This window comes from Oncorhynchus mykiss, chromosome 13, assembly GCF_057628025.1.
Source record: "Oncorhynchus mykiss isolate SJ-2025 chromosome 13, ASM5762802v1, whole genome shotgun sequence".
NCBI classification, from domain to species: domain Eukaryota; kingdom Metazoa; phylum Chordata; class Actinopteri; order Salmoniformes; family Salmonidae; genus Oncorhynchus; species Oncorhynchus mykiss.
In genome coordinates, this window is record NC_143034.1 from 50,963,724 (window position 1) to 50,984,597 (window position 20,874).

At 42.3% G+C, this 20,874-nt stretch overlaps 3 protein-coding genes across 10 annotated transcripts in view; 2 read left to right on the plus strand and 1 right to left on the minus strand.

Moving 5' to 3' along the window:
- Window positions 1-12,511, plus strand: part of LOC110486394 (rho GTPase-activating protein 27) — a 37,883-nt gene extending 25,372 nt beyond the window's left edge. For 2 of the 8 annotated variants that reach the window (XM_021557953.3, XM_090196476.1), the window contains 17 exons: window positions 3,450-4,037; window positions 4,432-4,641; window positions 4,752-4,835; window positions 5,034-5,156; window positions 5,682-5,768; window positions 6,104-6,166; window positions 7,514-7,581; window positions 7,668-7,755; window positions 7,924-8,025; window positions 8,147-8,245; window positions 8,335-8,419; window positions 8,574-8,702; window positions 8,809-8,907; window positions 8,998-9,075; window positions 9,200-9,334; window positions 9,488-9,593; window positions 11,397-12,511. In XM_021557953.3, the coding sequence (XP_021413628.3) occupies window positions 3,450-4,037; window positions 4,432-4,641; window positions 4,752-4,835; window positions 5,034-5,156; window positions 5,682-5,768; window positions 6,104-6,166; window positions 7,514-7,581; window positions 7,668-7,755; window positions 7,924-8,025; window positions 8,147-8,245; window positions 8,335-8,419; window positions 8,574-8,702; window positions 8,809-8,907; window positions 8,998-9,075; window positions 9,200-9,334; window positions 9,488-9,593; window positions 11,397-11,574 (2,322 nt within the window). In that variant the 3' untranslated portion in view covers window positions 11,575-12,511. The remainder of the gene's footprint in view (window positions 1-3,449; window positions 4,038-4,431; window positions 4,642-4,751; window positions 4,836-5,033; window positions 5,157-5,681; window positions 5,769-6,103; window positions 6,167-7,513; window positions 7,582-7,667; window positions 7,756-7,923; window positions 8,026-8,146; window positions 8,246-8,334; window positions 8,420-8,573; window positions 8,703-8,808; window positions 8,908-8,997; window positions 9,076-9,199; window positions 9,335-9,487; window positions 9,594-11,396) is intronic. The other 6 variants (XM_090196473.1, XM_090196477.1, XM_090196474.1 and 3 more) reach the window with 3 other exon arrangements.
- Window positions 12,512-13,487: 976 nt separating this feature from the next.
- On the plus strand, window positions 13,488-17,041 carry coa3b (cytochrome C oxidase assembly factor 3b). The gene is made up of 2 exons (XM_021557956.3): window positions 13,488-13,740; window positions 16,567-17,041. The coding sequence occupies exons 1-2, from the start codon at window positions 13,569-13,571 to the stop codon at window positions 16,671-16,673; spliced, it is 279 nt and encodes a 92-aa protein (XP_021413631.1). The 5' UTR covers window positions 13,488-13,568; the 3' UTR covers window positions 16,674-17,041.
- A 122-nt stretch (window positions 17,042-17,163) lies between these two features.
- The window catches only part of LOC110486396 (serine/threonine-protein kinase WNK4), a 71,052-nt gene continuing 67,341 nt past the window's right edge, over window positions 17,164-20,874 (minus strand). The window contains exons 18-20 of the mRNA XM_021557957.3: window positions 20,606-20,811; window positions 20,425-20,519; window positions 17,164-20,208 (exon numbers count right to left, since the gene is read on the minus strand). Of these exons, the coding sequence (XP_021413632.3) occupies window positions 20,206-20,208; window positions 20,425-20,519; window positions 20,606-20,811 (304 nt within the window). The 3' untranslated portion in view covers window positions 17,164-20,205. The remainder of the gene's footprint in view (window positions 20,209-20,424; window positions 20,520-20,605; window positions 20,812-20,874) is intronic.

Sequence of the window (20,874 nt, forward strand, 5' to 3'; positions counted from 1 at the left end):
AACTACAAGGGAGGAAGGCCATCTTGGTTTCCATTGCTAGTAGATATCAATCATTGACAATGAGTCACAAGCAGAAAGTTAATACTTGACCATAACCTGCTTGGATACACGCAGCCAGGAACATAATCTGATGTAAAGGTGTGATATCTCTTCTCCTTCTGTGACAGCAGGCCTATCCTAGAGAGATTACAAAAAGTCACACTACTGCCATTATCCACTTTGACTCCAAACAAATGGTTGGCATGACAGGTATTGCTGACTGGCAGAAAATGTTCACGTTGCTGTGTGTGAACCAGTCATTCTGGTATCCTTTCCATTTAGTTTGGTTTGAGGAGGCTGGTATGCTATTTAGCTTGGAGGCTTTAGCTCATAAGAAACAATGTGCTTCGGGTTGATTGAAAGAATCATCACCACAATCACTTTTATTACTATTACGCATCTGTTATTAAATATCATTTTAGTTTCTTCTGCTACACGCACCTGCACTTGTTGCTTATTGTTGTGTTGCTACTTTAAAGGAAGAAGGGAAGGCTAAGCTTCGTTAATATCGACTTTAGAAAAACTGGGGCTTTCCACAGCCAGGTCACTGCCACACTCCAAAGACAACTCTCCCACTGCAAAGAAGAACTTATCAGGTGGTGTTAACCGAAACCTGAAAGTGAGTGAGTGTTTGTTTTTAGTTTTGCTTGCATATTTACTGCTGCCCATGCTCTGCGTTGCCCAAGGCTTGTTTATTAATTTGTAGCGTTTATTACTCTGTCTAATGAAGCAGGACTGTATAGTGATTCTAGGATTGTGAGTATCAACCTCTCTCCTGCAGCTTTGTAACCCAGGTGGTTGCTAGGGTGTGTCTGTCGGAGGTACCATTTGAATAACAAAACAATTATGTTGGTACAAGAGTCTGGAGTTCTTTTTATGATGTTGTCATCTGTTGCGTCATGCACACACATACCCACCTTCCTAATATTGATTTGCACCCCCCTTTGCCCAGAACAGACTAAACTTATTGGGAAATGGACGACAAGGTGTTGAAAGCGTTTCACTGGGATGTTGGCACATGTTGACTCCAATGTTTCCCACAGTTGTGTCAAGATGGCTCGATGTCCTTTGGGTGGTGGACCATTCTTGATACATGGGAAACTGTTGACCATGAAAAACCCAGCAGCGTTGCAGTTCTTGCGACACTCACACCAGGCACCTACTACCATACCCCATACTTAAACATTTTGTCTTGCCCATTCACCCTCTGAATGGCACACATATACAATCCATTTCTCAATTATCTCAGGGCTTAAAAATCCTTCTTTAACCTGTCTCCTCCCCTTCAGCTACACTGATTGAAGTGGATTTAACAGGTGACATCAATAAGAGAGCATAGCTTTCAACTGGATTCACCTGGTCAGTCTATGTCATGGAAATAGCAGGATTTCCTAATGTTTTGTACAATCAATGCCAGCTGTTCATAGGACATGAACAGTGGGCAGACTCGCTTATCACAGGTTAACCTTTAGGTACCACCAAACCAGGGAACCACAGCTTCTGACAAACACCTCAGGTCTCAGAGAAGGTGACGTCACAGCACAAAGAAACACTATCCATGCTATCTGCCACAGCATCATTCCAGCACAGAACTAATACTCTCATTGTGCACATGTGTATTTTAGATGTTAGAGTACCTTCAGGCATAGAGGTGTGTGTGTATCAATGTGTCCCAACTGGGATGTGTGTTTATGTTCAAAACGTCCATTAGCCCATCTTGAGAGGAAATGACAGTTGGACAGTCGACTCCCTCCCTCCACCCACCCAGCCATGTATCTTATTTGTGTTTTTCTTACAAGTATTTAGGTCTGTACAGTCCGTCTGTGTGTTCAGGCCAGTGTACGTCCGTGTGTGGTACACAGAAGAGTCTTGACGATACGAAAGAAACCTTACCTCTGAGCCAGGCTTTTCTTTTATAGCAATTTTTTCATGACGAATGTCTGTTTTACAAGGTGCGAATTGGGAAACACGAAGACAGTTATTCCCTGGTCTCTGGCTTTTTCAGTGTTTCTTAAAAATGTATTCAAAGCTAAAAAAAAAAAAAAAAAGCCCCTCTTCAAGCCAGGTAGTAATCAAAAGCAGGAACCTGGTCTGAAAAACGGTGGTATGTCCTTGCCAATACTTCTGCTTTTGGATCTACTAGTTAGAATGTTATATCCCCTGATGGGATGCAACATATTTGATCATTACATTATTCGAAGAGGTGCCTTTTTCAGGGAATATGACCGACATGATCTTTAAGGCTTGCCGTAGCTTCAGGCACAGGCTTGTGACTTTTCTGGGTGTCTCCCAGGTAAGTACCTAAGGGTGTGCGTCCCAATTATGGTATTTTCCTTCATGACCACTAATCTAAGACTTCATGGTCATTTCACTCAGCCTGTCCTAATTTTTGTGTCTGTGCCAATTGAATTTAATTGTATTCCTGCAGTACTTAGCCTACATGTGAGGGCGGCAGGTACAGTAGACCTAGAGGTTAAGAGCGTTGGGCCAGTAACCGAAAGGTCGACTAGGTGAAAAAATCTGTCTGCACTTAACCTTAATTGCTCCTGTAAGTCGCTCTGGATAAGAGTGTCTGCTAAATTACTCAAACGTATATGTGGCCTATAGTACTGTATTTAGCTGTGACATCATCTGCGTTGTCATTCAAACTTCCCCAGTCTTTATAACTTTTTATCATGTCTGGCTCATGTTGAAATGTGCTTGTGTTTGTCAATGAAGTGACGGTCTGCCACACAGCTCCCTGTGGTCTACCCCACTCCACGTGGTGGAAATCTCCTCTGTCTGAGATGTGATGTTTTGCTCTTCACTTCCACACCCCTGAGATGTATGTAGGGTTCTGGAAAGACATTAACAGGACAGATCACTTTTTTGGATGCAGATATTACTGACGTATGGCCATTTCCACTGAAACTGAAAAAAGGCTTACAATTGAATGTTGATGTTGTCTGTGCTCTTTTAAGAAGAAGACAAAAACACTCAAAAGTGAGATCCACATGTAGCTCTTTAAATGTCTGCACTTTGTAAGAATGGGCATATTGTGATGAGTTGGGTAACTCAGCCTATTCGAACAAAGGGGTTGGGAGAACGATATTTGATCCCAAGTCAGTGCTTTGTGACTTGATGGGAGTAAAGGGAGGTGCAGGTAGAGAGAACTTTTTTTCCTCTCTGTCTTTTGTGTTGTGGAGATTCTCACGGATTGTTCTCATAGGGGCTGATGGGGCCATTGGCTTCACTGCAAATAAGGTGAGTTTAGGTAGTACTACGCAGGCAGTCAGTACTCTGTTCATATAGAGCACAATAGATTATTGACTAGTGGCTCGCTGGCCATTTAGGACTGGGGGTGAAACGTTTATTCCTTCTCATGTTATTCCTGATGACTGACCTGACTTTTCTTTCATCTCTGTCTCCAGGTGGAAAATGCCAGCCCCAACACTGCTGTTTACGCCAACGTCACCGAGCTGAAGAAAAACATCCCACAATCCCCGCCGTTAGTAGCTCTGAGTCCTGACTTGCCCCTTACCCAGGAGGGATGGCAGGTGCACACTGACAAGGACAGTGGGAAAGAGTTCTATTACCGCCCAGTCACGGGCCAAACCACTTGGGCCGACCCCCGCAGCACCCTCCCCTCCACAGACATGGAGCTGCCCAAGGAGGCGTTGTCTGTCCCGGCCCTGTCCCCGGCCCTGTCCCCGGGCCTGTCCCCGGCCCTGTCCCCGGCCCTGTCCCCGGGCCTGTCCATGGCCCTGTCCCCGGGCCTGGCCCCGGCCCCGGCCCTGTCCCCGGGCCTATCCCCGGCCCTGTCCCCGGCCCTGTCCCCGGGCCTGTCCCCAGCCTCATCCCAGGGTTCCAACTGGGAACAGGTGTTGGATGAGACCACCGGTCGAAACTACTTCTATAACCCCACCTCTGGGGCCACGTCCTGGGGAGCTCCGGAGCCCATCGCCCCCTCCTCTCCTGTTACTGAGCCTCCTGTGCTGAAGCTCCCAAACAGAGGACCGGTAGGGGTTAGCTTCTGCTTTATTTGACTAATATAGCCATTGTTTCAAGCTCATCAACAGATAAGGCTTCTAAAATACAGAACCATGGAAAGTGTTGTTGGATTGTTGACTGCTAAAGCAATTTCTGTCAGACACCAGTGCATTAACATCTACTTCATGGTCTTGAGGGAGTCTTGTTTCTTTAGTTCATTAGCTAGTTATGTCTTAAGCCTGCTATGGCATACACATGTTTTTTGCTGTTTATTCTCAAAGTGTTACTAGCCAAGTTACTAAGAACGTTTGCCATTTGAGCAGAATCGCTAGCATGTTATGAACCATGTCATAAACTTTTTATAAATTGGCCACTCAGTTTGAGTTCCATCTTAAAAGCATTTGCGAATCTTCTGTTCCTCAGCCCCCTCTCCCAAAGGAAGACTACCTGACAGAAGACCACGAGGCTCCAGACACTTCCTCCTCGGTGTTCCCCAAAGACCTCCTACCAATTCCGCAGGCTAAACAGGCCATCATACCCCGGGCCATTCTAGACAGTGTCCCGGCAGGCTGGAAGCGCTCCATGGAGGCAGATGGGAAGACCGTATTCACCAGCGAACGCACACAGGAGCAGGTAAGTGTATTGAATGGAGGTCTAGTGCTTTGAAAGGGTAGCGGTTTGAGAAACCATGCAGTGTGTGTCATACACTGTTTTCTCTTGTGTGTGTGTGTATATCCTGGCAGTGGCTCAAGTCTGGGGATCAAGAAGGAAAGACGTACTACTACCTGAGAGACGGCTCCAGATCCCAGTGGAACCTTCCAGCAGAGGTGAAGAGAAGCAATATTGTAATTTCAAGGAATGGTTGAGTGTATTTTTGCCAGGTCTCAAAGAGCTTTACATTGAATGGGTTGACTCTGTAATGCACATAGGTGAAACAAATATGCCCTTACCTCAGATAACCAGTTGCTGGGATTGATTAAATAGGCCAGGGCCTTTACACTGTTTGTTTCTGTTAACCCTCTCAGCTCCCGGTTGCATCCAGTCTGCCCAAGGTGAGGAATGGAGTGGACCAGGACAGTCTGCCGGTTCTGAAGAACTGGAGACACACCATGGGCCCAGCTCAGTTTGGCCCCTCCCAAGAAGACAACGTGAGTAGCTGGGGAGCCTAGAGCATGGACAGGGACGTTGAGGGAGGTTTCACACCGTTGGTATAGCAACAGATGTTTATCGGCCATTAGAATCTCCTTTTGGCATCTAGACTGAATTTGGCACTACGGTATTGGAACATAGAAACTGCAGAATTTGCTGTTCTGGTAGTCCCAAGCAAACAAGCCATTAGGACTAGTCTCTGACATGAGACACCTGGCCCTCACAGCTTTATGCACAATGCCCTTGTGGAATGATGTCGTTGTGTATGTGTCATTGTTGACCCCCTCAACAGGAGATGGAAACACCTGTCCTAGTTGATTTCCTCTCTGGAGGTCACTTACAAACCTAAATGGGAGAAACTACAACAAGAATGGAGGGGGCAGGGGAGAAAGCGGATAGAATTATGACTCATAAAATTTGACAGGATTTCTGCTGAAGAGGGAAGCTCTGTTTGAACAATAAGTCCCTATCGACTACTGTTGACTAACCAACCTGAACCCAATTCCCTCCCTTGCGTTTGGCAGAGGTTCTTTCCAACACATAGGAGAAACGTTTCGGACGTCACCAGTGAAGCATCCAGCTCAGGCAACTCCCCTGAGACGCCACACCATGTAAGTACAGTAAGAACGTACGACACGATAAGGTTTTGAATCCATAGGGATCTTTGTCAGGTCATTTTCTACTGGCCCTCAATAATAAATTATGTGTTAGACAAGTACACACAATAATTGAATTGGAAATTGCATTATTTTTTAACAATGATTTTATCGTTAATTTTATGAATTTAATTCATTATTTTCCTGAAATGGAATTGACCCCAACCCTTCTACTAACTCAATAAAATGTACTCTGCTGTACAGACAGCACACAAGGACTTCTAAATGACAAAGAAGCTGAAGACCCATTATTCCATTCATTGAAGAATTGTATTGTTTTCTCCATAAAGACTGATAGGTTGGGAGCACGGAGTAGACTGTCACATCTGAGCACAGACTCACATCATGAGCACGTAGGTTCTTACGGCCCACGTCAGGACTGATAGGCATTGCATTCTGGTGGTGTGTGGGTGTTCTGATCTAGCTAACATACCATAGTATAGAACTGGATAGGAGAACTAACGGCGCTTGGGAAGGGGAGCTAATGGGTTAGATATTGGTTACAGTACATACTATATACATGTATGCTCTTAAAAGGGCTGATTAAGAGTTTCTTATGTGGTGTTTAAGTGAAACTACTAACTTTGAATGGGTTGTTCTCTCTCTCTCTCTCTCTCCGCTTCGTGTGTGGATAAGAAAGCTATCTGGATAACAAGCATCTGCTAAATCAGGGTTTTCCAAACTCGTCCTGCTCTAGCACTACACAGCTGAGTCAAATAACCAACTCTTCATCAAGCTTAGATTATTTGAATCAACACTGTACTAAATGATCGTGTCAGGATAGACCACCATTGACACTCCCCCCTAGTGGGGAGAGGGAGCATTTATTTTTGTTGGACCTTTGCAAGTGGTGGCTTGTTGGGTAGTACTTTCAGATCTGATTGACATCATATTTTATTACATTGCCTTTCAAAGCATTGTGCTGAATGTACTTATGGCGCTGTCTTATGTAGTAGGCACAGTAATGTTAAAGTGCTGAATGTCAATGCTATAAGCAAAGTCAACCCCAGAGGATCATTTCCCATTTTATGAATCCATGCAAACATGCTCACGCCCAAGCATGTATAACTGTGCACTCATGCACAAAGATGCACACACACATATACTAAGCTTGACCACTCCCATGTTGACACCTGACTCACATTTCAAAGGTGCAAAGAATCTGCTACTTATACTCTTTGCTCTTTACCTGTGGACTCATAGCCCAAGAATTCAGCATAACCTGGAACACTGCCAACACAAACATTTGTTGCTGCCACCTAGTGGCCTAGTATATGCATAGCAAAGTCACAGCAATACTTTATCCAGGCCAAGAAATATAGCCCACAATTACAATAATCTGCTAACATGAACAGTCCAATGTTCATAACAGCTAGTAGCATATGGGCAATGTCCAGTAGCATATGGCCCAATGTGAGTACTAACTGCTTAACTCATTTACCTAGGTATGTCAGTGAAAACCATGAAAGCCATGTGTTTGATACGATTTCATTCACTCTATTGCGGACATTATAATGAGCCGTCCTCCCCTCAGCAGCCTCCACTGATGTACGTACAGTACAATATGACTAACAACATCTTTAAACCTGATCTGAGGTCTGTGGTTTCCTGGTAATCACCATTAGTAGAGATGTTCATACACTCTCTCTCTGTCATTTGTGTTATTTTGTTAATATTTGTCTCTATTTTGCTCGTTTTAGACACATCTACTGGAGAAGGCAGGTATCCTGAACAAAACCAAGGTGGCCGACAATGGGAAAAGAATTAGGTAATGTCAAGTCAACCGCAGAAATTACAACACATTGTGATATGCGCAATGGACCAATGATTCCTTATTTTCTGGTTTTCTAATAGGAAGAATTGGAGTCCGTCATGGACAGTGTTGCATGGAGGCATTCTCACGTTTCACAAAGACCCAAAATCTGCACCCTCTGGAAACTCTGTAAGAACATTTTGCTACAGTAACCACCCACAACCACCACTATAGAAAATAAACTCTTTGAATTCGTAAAGAATGATTTGCTTGCTTGTCAGGATTGGGTGTCCTACAACCTACTATTACGAACCACCAGGTCTGTTGAATGAATGTCATTGGTCCGTGATTCCTCAGAACAAGACCAATCAGATCACCCCAGAGTACACAGTGGAGCTGCGGGGAGCCACTGTGGGCTGGGCCCCCAAGGACAAGTCCAGCAAGAAGAACGTTCTGGAGGTATGGGCTCTGTTTAATGTTTGTCAGGGTTGAAGTCAGTTCTATTTCATTCAATTCAGGAACTGAATCAAAATGAATTGAATTTAACTCTAGGTATGGCTTTTTCCCTCTCCCGCTCCAGTTGAAAACGCGTCATGGGTGTGAGTACCTGGTCCAGTATGACACAGAGAGCATCATTTGTGACTGGCACAGGATCATACTGGACACTGTCAGACAGCTGGTGAGTATCCAGGAGGTGTCTATGTAACAAGTTGTAATTAGAGTAGGCCAAGGGGGCGTCGGTCTTCATTATAACCTCTCCTCTCTCAGGACCAAGATCACTTGTCGGAAGAGGAAGAGGAGGAGCCTATGGAGAAATCTCCACTTGCTTCAGACAGAGACAAGAGGACCAGCTGTAAGTATTAGTGTCCGACAACCTACTATTACGAACCACCAGGTCTTTCAATGCTTTTGAGGTGTAAATAGGTGTAAAATGTCAATATTTGATAACTGGGCATTAGATCAGGTAGTTAACGAAAGCTGCACCCATCATTCATTTCCCTCTCCAGCAGCCACCAAAATTACGCCAGGCATCAGTGCAGAGTCATCAGATCAGGGGCGTGTCCGCACCAAACTACGCAAGTTCCTCCAGAAGAGGCCCACACTGCAGTCAGTGAAGGAGAAGGGCTACATAAGAGGTGAGACTGGGCTTTATAGCATGTTTATATGACATAGCAGAGTAACCTTATTGTACCTTATGATGCCTTTCCGGCACTCAGAATGTTCTTCATCGTGGTTCTCTAGATAATGTGTTTGGTTGTCATCTGGACACGCTGTGCCATCGAGAGAACAGCACTGTGCCCAGGTTTGTGGAGAAGTGCATCAGGGCAGTGGAGATTAGAGGTAGGTATTCCTTCTTTATCCTGATACCGTAATATCAACCTTTACCTTTACCACCTCTAAAGAGGTAACACAATTGTACATTCCCCTTAGGTCTGGACATTGATGGGATCTACAGAGTTAGTGGGAATCTAGCTGTCATTCAGAGACTACGCCACAAAGCAGATCATGGTAAAGGAAGTTTCAAGGATTAGTAATGCATTTGTAGATGGAGCATCTTGCAGTATTATCAACCATATTCTCTGTCCTCATGCTCTCGCTCTCTCTCTCTCCCTCCCTCCCTCGCTCCCTCCAGAGGAAAATCTGGACCTAGAGGATGGTCAGTGGGAGGAGATCCATGTGATCACGGGGGCGCTGAAGCTCTTCCTGAGGGAGCTGCCTGAACCTCTCTTCCCTTACAGCTTCTTCGACAAGTTTATCGCTGCCATCAGTAAGTCTAGGCCAGGCCCTAATAAAACATTCTGCATGCATCTCAATAGTCAGACTCAAATGACATGATAGTAAAGAACTGACATAGTCAGACCTAAATAGCATGAAAAGGATGTGAATAAATTGACATTTGGGATGACTCTTTCTCTGGTAGAAATCCAGGACTATCCTCAGAAGGTGTCATACTTCCGTGACCTTGTGAGGTCCCTTCCCCTGCCCAACCACGATACCATGCACCTCCTTTTCAAACATCTCCTCAAGTGAGTGCTTGTTATGGTAGAAACTGGATTTTTAAAATATATATATACAGTGCCTTGCGAAAGTATTCGGCCCCCTTGAACTTTGCGACCTTTTGCCACATTTCAGGCTTCAAACATAAAGATATAAAACTGTATTTTTTTGTGAAGAATCAACAACAAGTGGGACACAATCATGAAGTGGAACGACATTTATTGGATATTTCAAACTTTTTTAACAAATCAAAAACTGAAAAATTGGGCGTGCAAAATTATTCAGCCCCTTTACTTTCAGTGCAGCAAACTCTCTCCAGAAGTTCAGTGAGGATCTCTGAATGATCCAATGTTGACCTAAATTACTAATGATGATAAATACAATCCACCTGTGTGTAATCAAGTATCCGTATAAATGCACCTGCACTGTGATAGTCTCAGAGAAAAGCGCAGAGAGCATCATGAAGAACAAGGAACACACCAGGCAGGTCCGAGATACTGTTGTGAAGAAGTTTAAAGCCGGATTTGGATACAAAAAGATTTCCCAAGCTTTAAACATCCCAAGGAGCACTGTGCAAGCGATAATATTGAAATGGAAGGAGTATCAGACCACTGCAAATCTACCAAGACCTGGCCATCCCTCTAAACTTTCAGCTCATACAAGGAGAAGACTGATCAGAGATGCAGCCAAGAGGCCCATGATCACTCTGGATGAACTGCAGAGATCTACAGCTGAGGTGGGAGACTCTGTCCATAGGACAACAATCAGTCGTATATTGCACAAATCTGACCTTTATGGAAGAGTGGCAAGAAGAAAGCCATTTCTTAAAGATATCCATAAAAAGTGTCGTTTAAAGTTTGCCACAAGCCACCTGGGAGACACACCAAACATATGGAAGAAGGTGCTCTGGTCAGATGAAACCAAAATTTAACTTTTTGGCAACAATGCAAAACGTTATGTTTGGCATAAAAGCAACACAGCTGAACACACCATCCCCACTGTCAAACATGGTGGTGGCAGCATCATGGTTTGGGCCTGCTTTTCTTCAGCAGGGACAAGGAAGATGGTTCAAATTGATGGGAAGATGGATGGAGCCAAATACAGGACCATTCTGGAAGAAAATCTGATGGAGTCTGCAAAAGACCTGAGACTGGGACGGAGATTTGTCTTCCAACAGGACAATGATCCAAAACATAAAGCAACATCTGCAATGGAATGGTTCAAAAATAAACATATCCAGGTGTTAGAATGGCTAAGTCAAAGTCCAGACCTGAATCCAATCGATAATCTGTGGAAAGAACTGAAAACTGCAGTTCACAAATGCTCTCCATCCAACCTCACTGAGCTCGAGCTGTTTTGCAAGGAGGAATAGGAAAACATTTCAGTCTCTCGATGTGCAAAACTGATAGAGACATACCCCAAGTGACTTACAGCTGTAATCGCAGCAAAAGGTGGCGCTACAAAGTATTAATTTAAGGGGGCTGAATAATTTTGCACGCCCAATTTTTCAGTTTTTGATTTGTTAAAAAAGTTTGAAATATCCAATAAATGTCGTTCCACTTCATGATTGTGTCCCACTTGTTGTTTATTCTTCACAAAAAAATACAGTTTTATATCTTTATGTTTGAAGCCTGAAATGTGGCAAAAGGTCGCAAAGTTCAAGGGGGCCGAATACTTTCGCAAGGCACTGTATATATAGAATTCTATTGTTTTGCATAAAACTGTAAACTATAAAGACGATATCAATAACTGATATACTAAACACTTTCCACCCTCCTCATACTTCCTTTCACACCCTCTTCTCCTCATTCCCTCCTCTTCCTCTCTTCCAGAGTGATTGAGTTTGGGGAAAAGAACCGTATGTCAGTCCAGAGTGTGGCCATCGTGTTTGGCCCTACGTTACTCAGGCCCCAGACTGAGTCGGCCAACATCACCGTTTACATGGTCTTCCAGAATCAGATTGTGGAGCTCATCCTCAAAGAGTTTGAGACAGTATTTGCCCCCAGCTGAGACATTTTCTATGGCATCCATGAGTCAAGAGGGATGGAGACAATGGGGGTTGTCAAGTCCTGGGAGAAGACTGATGGTTACATGGGTTGTTAGATTTGGTAAAGGGAGGTTTTTTTTCTGTCAGTGAACTGGCCTTTAACTGTGGTAACTCCAAGTCTTCAACCTTCATCCCAAGTTTCAAACTCGTGCTGTCCACCCATCCAGTCATCCATCTGTTTTGGTACTTCCACTCACAAGAACATTGACAAAAAAGGAAGTTGAGGGAAAATGGGAAAATGGATGAACACGTTGACATATCAAAAGATTTCCATGGATCCGATGACAATACCTGGCAATAGGCATCATGTTTAGTTTTACGAAGAAAATATATATTACATGTAGGTGTACATGTATTTGGGGGAATATTCTGATGTTGTATCCATGGTTTGGAGTGACATATCTGAGACAGATCGGTCTTTTTAGTGGATGACCTCTTAACTATATGTTAAAGTCTATGAAAAATATTCAATATTGTATACCTTCCCGAATGTTACCTTATCAACTATGAGATATTCCTTATCAAACCAATTAAAATGGTTGTTGTTGCTTTCCTTTTGGCGAGCCATTCAGATTACATACCTCGGCCTTGAGTGTAAAGTTATTTTATTACTTCCTCCTTTAGAAAAAGCCTGTGGATTTATCAAGGAATACCACTTGCGACTATATTGTGGTTCATTATGCATTACGTGGCTGTACGTTATGGGTAGTACCTATGAAAATATATTATGATAGAGCATAACTGTACATTATGGTTGTTTTATAGTATTAATGTTATTACAGAACAAGGATAAGAACAATATATCAACATATTTTGAACAACTTTTTTTCTCTGTACATAAGAGTTCATTTGACCTTATAAATGAATGTTCTTCTAATAAAATAATGTCATTTCTGTCAATGTTTCTGTCCAAAAAGCTGTGAAGTATTTGTGGTTAATCATATCAGTAATGTTAGTTCATCAAATCAGATCTGTAGCTCCACCCACCGGTCAAGTGGAGCAGAGCATGCTGGGCGATCTACAGCTCACAGAATAAGATCAGTAGTCAGAGTAAGAGTAATAAGATCAGTAGTCAGAGTAAGAGTAATAAGATCAGTAGTGAGAGAAAGTTCCAGCCTTCCTTGTTGTTTCCCACCAGTTAGCTTTCATTGTGTTACACACACACACACACACACACACACACACACACACACACACACACACACACACACACACACACACACACACACACACACACGTTGGTTAAAGTAAGATGCCAGACCACTAAGTGCCTTAGCCCATTCATACTACATACACTGTGCGGTGCTGTTCTGTGCTGGTGCATCTTCTGCATTATTTAACCACCTCAACTGGAATCCTACCTGTCTGTCATCTGTGCCCTTACCAGCACACAGGAACGAACACATTTGTATTTATTTATTTCACCGTTATTTAACCAGGTAGGCAAGTTGAGAACAAGTTCTCACATGAAGTAAAAACCTAAAGAATATACAGTCCACCAAGTCCTCACTTGCAATTATTTATTTTACCTTGAAAATGATTGAGGATTAATTAAATTGACAACATGATGACAATAATCACGATGCAAATCATTACCCAAAGGTTTTGAAAGTATTTGCAAAGCATTTCACTACACCCATAATAAAATCTGCTAAACATGTGTATGTGACCAATAAAATCTGATTTGATTTTGAAGACAAAGTTTAGATAGAATAATATAATTTTAATGAACTGTGAATGGCTGGAATGAAGTCTACTTTCCACTAATTGGTGATCTGCGCAGCGCGACTGCAATAAAAACGTACTGGAACGCAGCCAGAATGTGTGGGTTTTGTAGGCTACTCCAAAACGTTAGAGGGCGGAAATGCACCAGTTGTTGGGCTGTCCAGTACAGTCACAAACCAAAGAACGTAAAAAAAACGTACGTCACTTCTATCAGACACATAACAACACTGAAATGGCGGCTGAAGGAGTTGGAGAGGTCGCCTCAAAGGAGCAACTTACAGCGGCACAGAAGCAACTTCTCAGGAAAAGACAAGATCTCGACTATTGGAAGAAAAACGCGCTAAAAATACGTAGTCGCAACCGCATAACTGGACTAGCTATCGGGGCGTTTGTCATCGGCATGTGTATCCTTCCATCTAGGGTGTCTTACGTATATCAATCGGACCATTGACGTTACTACTGTTCCAGCTGGATGATAGCGGTTATTACTTAGGTAGTGTAAAGCGTAGCACAGATGTCAAACATTTACTTGACAATACTTCCTCAATTTCCTGACTTGGAAGACAACGCATGTCTTCTAAATTTCCTTGGCAAATTGCAAGTGGGTTGTTTAAGCAAGGTGTGGTATATTGGCCATATATCACAAATCCTTATTGCTATTATAAACTGGTTACCAACGTAATTAGAGCAGTAAAAATACATGTTCTGTCATACCTGTCTGATATACCACAGCTGTCAGCCAATCAGCATTCAGGGTTTGAACCACCCAGTTTATAATTACATTTAGAATATGCTCTGTTATGTCAATTTTTGTTCTCCATGAAGTTAAGCAAAAAGGTGTACACTACCATCTTGTCTATTTCAAATCTTCTCATTGATGGTCCTTGCAATCTGGATTCCCTGGGATGTCACCACCCCCCATTGAAGTTAATGTAAAGGGTAGGGACATCCTAAGGACCCAAGTTAGCACTAACGCTCATTGACCGAGACAGGTGAGTGTCAGAGAGGAAGAGGTGAAGCAAGATGGATAACTGCCCAAATCTTCTCCAGCTGGTGGTGTTTTCCTTTTTTTCTGCTGACTACCTGAGGAGTTTTTGTATGGAGGTCAATATGTGTTGAATTTGGTTAACAAAAAATGTAGTGGCATATTTGCTACATATGGCTCATTGAATAAAGGTTTGGTAAAGAATAGGTTGGTACGAGTGTACTGATATAAGGAGGACATGACATCCCAGCAACTTAGATTAAAAACACTATCGGAGTTGTACCTGTTGCTCACTTGCATATGCCCACCTGATTTGCTGCCTCCTGCCTGCCTTTCATTTTTTTTTAAAGACATTTATTTTAATTGTTAGAGCAGCCACTGAGCATCTGGTCAATATATTGCCGGGGTGCGACTTTCACTTGGGAAGGGGGCACATACTGAAATTGCATTTTTGTCCCCCTCAGTTTTATCATTGAAATGTGATACAGAACAAAGCAATGGTGTACTTTAGGACCATGCGTCCGTGCGGTTGGGTAGGCTGTTTGTCCCCCCCACTTCTAAAACCAAAGTTGGGACCCTGATATAGGGCCTTTGGGGTGGACACCCAGCTGTCTCAATCAATGAGAAGATTTGAAATAGACAAGATGACAGCATACACATTGTTGGATTACTTAATGGAGAAAAAACAATTATTTTATAAGTTCTAACAAACCACCTGCAACTAGCCATTGACGTTTAGAAGACATGCGCTGTCTTCCAAGTCAGGAATTGAGGAAGTATCAGAAAGTAGGTTGGTAGAAAAATGGGCTTTAAATTTACATTGTTCATTAGTAGTACAGGTGCACCCGATTTTAAAGTTAGGATCATAACATTTAGAAGCACCCGAATGTTTTTTTCTATTGATTGAGATTTAGCCTATATTGTACCTATATTAATTTGTAGCTACTTCTGAGCCTTTATAAATTATAAAGACATTTGTTTGTTATAAAAAGCTAAAATGTTGATACAAAAACCTGTCATTGAAATTAGTCATTTGTGGAATATTAGGTTTCTACATTGTGTGAAAGTACTACCTCGAGGTACATTTAGTGGTGGTAAAAGTACCCAATTGTCATACTTGAGTAAAAGTTTTTAAAAATGACTCAAGTGAAAGTCACCCAGTAAAATATACTTGAGTAAAAATCTAAAGGTATTGGGTTCTAAATATACTTAAGTATCAAAAGTAAATGTAATTGCTCAAATATACTTAAGTATCAAAAGTAAATGTAATTGCTCAAATATACTTAAGTATCAAAAGTATAAATCATTTCAGATTCCTTATATTAAATTCTTTTTTTTTTTTTTAATTTACAGATAGCTAGGGGCACACTCCTACACTTAGACAATTTACAAATGAAGCATTTGTGTTTAGTGAGTCTGCTAGATCAGAGGACCAGAGATGTTATTGGTAAGTGTGTGAATTGGAATAAGCATTCAAAATTTACTTTAGCGTGTCATGGAAAATGTATGGAGTATAAAGTACAAGTTGTCAAAATATAAATAGTAAAGTACAGATACCAAAAAAAAAAACGTAAGTAAAAATACTTTAAAGTACTTTACACCACTGGGTACATTACATTGAAAATTATACACTGTAAGAGCGAACTGGTTTAGGAATGTATAGTCAGTTCATGACATTTGCAATCTATGACATTTGTCTGTAGTAATGGTGCAGTCATGACAGTAAGGAATCTACGCCCACTTATCTCTAGGGCACTTATACAACGGTACAGCCAAGCTTAATCATTACAACAATTATTGTCTGTGTGATTGTTTCTCTAGGTGCACGGTGCTCCCAAAATAAAATGGCAGGTCGCACAACAAAATATTTAGGAGCATATGCAACCAAAATGGTTGCACTTTATAGCCCTGGTCAAAAATGATCTGGTCTATGCTTTACATGATCTAAGTAACGCCTTTCAGCCATTTGGAACAGTGGTAATGGTCTGACTAGGCAATAGTTTTCATAGCTAATAACTAGCTAGCTGCTAATGTTAGCATGTCATGGTCACCAAATAGGTTCCTAGCTAGTTTGTTTGTGTGTGTGTCTTATCATTTTTCACTGCTCTAAAAGGATCCACAGCACTCAATATGGTGCTGTAATGAAAACCACAACTCTCAGAAATATCCTGAAATGCTCTTTGAGAGGAAAAAGGCAAAGGTTACTCCTGCCGGTTTTGTGACCTTAACCATTTCTTGTCTTCAGTCAGCTACACTATCCTCTCAGTGAAGCAGGAGAGGATCATGGAGGACATTGATAACGAGGCAAAGATCAATTACATCAGAGGCCCCAGGACCGGGACCAACTCTTAGGGATGTTCCCAGCTCCCTCACCTGCACAGGAGCTGAGCTCACACTGGACTGGACTGTCAATCTGCCATAAGCAACTGTGCCCAAAATATACACACTTGTTTTTGAAAGGTGGAGGCTCCCATCAATTTGTTATTTCAATATGCATTGTAGAGATAGATGTAACCATGCACATGCTCTAGACCTGGATACCCTGCAAACTGGTTTCTGAATATAATATAACTTATATAATAAGAGGTTGTTTAAGAATATTACATGGTTTGTGTCTTGTGCAACTAATTGGCCTCGTAATATAGGAGAAAGCTTACGTGTTGGGCTATTCCATGATATTCGGATGTTGTTATAGAATGAAATAAAACGTAAAGCTGCAATCAGATGATTAGTGTGTAATAAATGATTCACTTACTTGACGGTGTATCAGTTTTGAGTTTTCAAAGTCAATGCCTGATGATTTTGGACATCAACGTACAGGGAAAGAACTCAAAACAGTGCATGATGTTGAATAGTCATTTTATTAGCAATATTTACAAATATGATTTAGGAAACAATCACGCTTGGAAGGTTTAAAAAAAGTATGGTAAAGGCACAGAATCTGCATGGCAGTATGTTTTCTAGAAACATGATTGACAACAAAATAGAGTTCATTGTATATTTACTGTTGATGTCTTGATTTAGAAGAACACAATCTGAGTAATATTTCATGTGCTCTACTGCAATCGTTCCCCATGTGCATACTTTAAGGCAAATAGCTCAGAATTCTTCACAGCTTCAGGTCTTTGTCATGAATCAAATAATTACCAACACTAAATGCATAGGCACGCATACCGATTTAAAATATATAACTATACATCTTTACCCTGCTATTATTTATAGGGACGCAATTAAATACTAATACTAATAGTGAACGACCCCTATGGAAAGTGCATTGTATCAATCCATAGATTAAGAAGATAAAATACATTTTTAAAGCATAAGCGTCCACTCTATGCTTAAAAAAAATCAAGGCTGATAAGTGACACCCAGTATCTTTACTACTAGGCCATAGAGAGTGAGTAACAAATGAACAACATGTAGTATATTATAAGACCTGGAGTGTTTGTATACTGAACAAAAATATAAACGCAACATACAACAATTTCAAAGATTTTACTGGTTTACAGTTCATATAAGGAAATCAGCAATTAAAAATAAATTCATTAGACCCTAATCTATGGATTTCATATGACAGGGAATACAGATGTGCATCTGTTGGTCACATATACCTTAACAAAAAATGGGCCTCACGATCTCGTCACGGTATTTCTGTGCATTCAAATTGCCATCGATAAAATGCAATTGTGTTCGTTGCCTGCCCATACCATAACCCAACCTCTACCATGGGACACTCTGTTCACAACGTTGTAATCAGCAAACCACTCATCCCACAACGCCATACACGTGGAAGGTGGTTGTGAGGCCGGTTGGATGTACTGCCAAATTCTCTGAAACGAAGTTGGAGTCGGTTTATGGCAGAGAAATTAACGATCAATTCTCTGGCAACAGGTCTGGTGGACATTCTTGCAGTCAGCATGCTAATTGCACGTGCCCTCAAAACTTGAGACATCTGTGGCATTGTGTTGTGTGACATAACTGCACATTTTAGAATTACCTTTCATTGTTCCCAGCACAAGGTGCACCTGTGTAATGACCATGCTGTTTAATCAGCTTCTTGATATGCCACACCTGTCAGGAGAATTGATTATCTTGGCAAAGGAGAAATGCTCACTAACCGGGATGTAAACAAATGTCATTTTAGAGAAACAAGCTTTTTGTACATATGGAGCATTTCTGGGATTTTTTACTTCAGCTCATGAAACCAACACTTTACATGTTGCGTTTATATTTTTGTTCAGTGTAAGTTCAGTAAAGTGACATTTAGTTTTTCATGCACCATGTGTGATTTGTGTTGCTTCATGAACATTTGTTTACACCAAATACAGCTCTGATGTTTTGCTGATACTTGCAGGCAGCTTGGATTGACTCTTATTTAGGTGTACTTGATTTAGTTCACCCGGCACGCCAAGTAAGCGGAGCTGCAAAATGGAAAACTGCTGACCTGACTTGCCGGTCAATACATTAGATGCATATGTGTTCATCCCATTCCTTACGCAATATTGCAAACCCTTCAAATACCAACTTGAAACAATATAACAAACCCTACAAAGGCACTGTTTTGAAGGCAATGATTACATCTCATCCTGCTAAAGCTATTTTATCTCTTGATTCATAACATCTGGACAGTAAAACACTGTCTAGCCAGGGCTGGATTTGATCCATATCGCCGAAGTATCGCAGATGACCCACATAAAAATTTTACGTTTTTTTTCAGATTGAGCAGACATATGCAGCGTTTACCGTGAATGCAGTCTCCACGACCGCAGGAACATTGCCTTTAGTTGTTTCAACATTAAGCAGATCTTCAGCACTTCGGATTGAATAGGGTCACATTGTATTAAGAGGAGTTCCTGCTTGCAGCAGTTGGATGACGAGGTGCAGGAGAGAGCAGGGCTTCTGGGACGTGTGTTTTCCAGGGATAGCACAGGCAGCAACCGCATAAGAGCACACGCAGAAACACACAATTAGCCTTCTTATGCTCACTTTCCATCTGACCTGACGCTACACACAGCTATATAAGCTTAGCATCCTTAAGATGGGGAGGGTGACATCCTTGGATTGGTGTCACAATACTAACTCATGGTATTGCACATGGACTAGATGGCAGATAGGATGCTTTGGTGCTCTGACAATGGGATCCTTATCCATCGTCGTTAGGAGGAGTGTTTAGTGATGTGGATGACCATGGCCTTTTCTCATTTGGGAAAAAGTCCGTCCTCCAACCTCTCCTTTGTCCTCTCTCCTCCGTGACTCAGAAACTCATAAGTGGTCAAGGCGAACAGAAGAGTGTTATTCCTCCTTGTTAGCCATCTTTCATAGATGATAGTCATGTGTCTCCTACCTGAGTCCTTCACGGAAGAACTTATAAATCTGCCACACCCCCTTTGAATCAGCTTTTGTTTTGTTGATGGAGAAAAGCATGCACATGTTTACAAACAATATGCTACTTATAGTCTATAAAATGTGTTGAACAACTAACTTCATTTGTTTTTATCACTCTACAAATTTATTTTGGGATCCACCCCTGTAAACGTAATTTGCCTGAGTGGAGAAAAAGTTTAATTTCTTACAAGCCCATTTTCGTCCTCGTTCACTCTCCTTGCTACCTCTCATCAATGACCTTTTTCAAAAGGAGACGAGAGAGGACAGAGGAAAGAGGACGCAGGAGTTGGGCAAATCCAATTCAGAAAAGGCCCATGTCTTCTGTTCATTCGGTTTCCCCATCCCAAGGCTCAGGCTGGGAGCTATCTGTTCAGCACTGGGCTGGGCAACGTATTGGTCATCATTGGGCTCCCTCTCTTCCTGGTTGGTGGTTGGGAGGCTGGCCACAGTATCACCTGCCCCAACCCCCAGTTCTCCGGATCACACAGGGAGACACATCTCACTAGTAGGAGAGAGGTTAGAGGTCAGAGGGCGTAGTGTGTTCACCAAGTAACCAAGCAGGTTAACAAAGAAAAACCAAGGTGACTACGCTAACATATTATTTTCATCACTGCACAGGTTTTTAGAACGATTACACCTGTCAAAATGTTCTATGTTATTGTTCAGACTAACAAGGTCAGGGTTCAGGGATCATGGGTCAGACAGGGTGCTTGCTCACCATCCGGTTGTAGTCGGGGGCAAAGGTCACCCCTTTACTGGACCTCTCCTGAGAGCCACTGCTGCTGCCACTGACTGAGTTTTTACGCATGATCCCTGTGTTTGTAAGACATGGAGGGAATAGCTAAGTCATAACGAACTCCCAACCAGACAGCAACATAACTACTACAAGACAAACTGACCTGCAGGGGGCAGTATATCCAGTCTCTGCAGGCTGTTCCTACGCAAGCCGGGGTAGTTGCCGCTCTTGGAGAGGCGCCTCTGGCGGTTGTTGAGCATGGCAGCAGGGGACACGATGCCAGGGGGAGGCACCTTTCCCATCCGCTCATACAGCGCCTCAATCTCCCTCTTCTGAGTGAGCTGGAGGGCCTGCACCTCTGACAGGTGCCTGAGAGAGAGGAAGGGAGGAAGGACAGAGAGGGGGAGGGGAGAAGAAGAAAGAGGAGGAGGG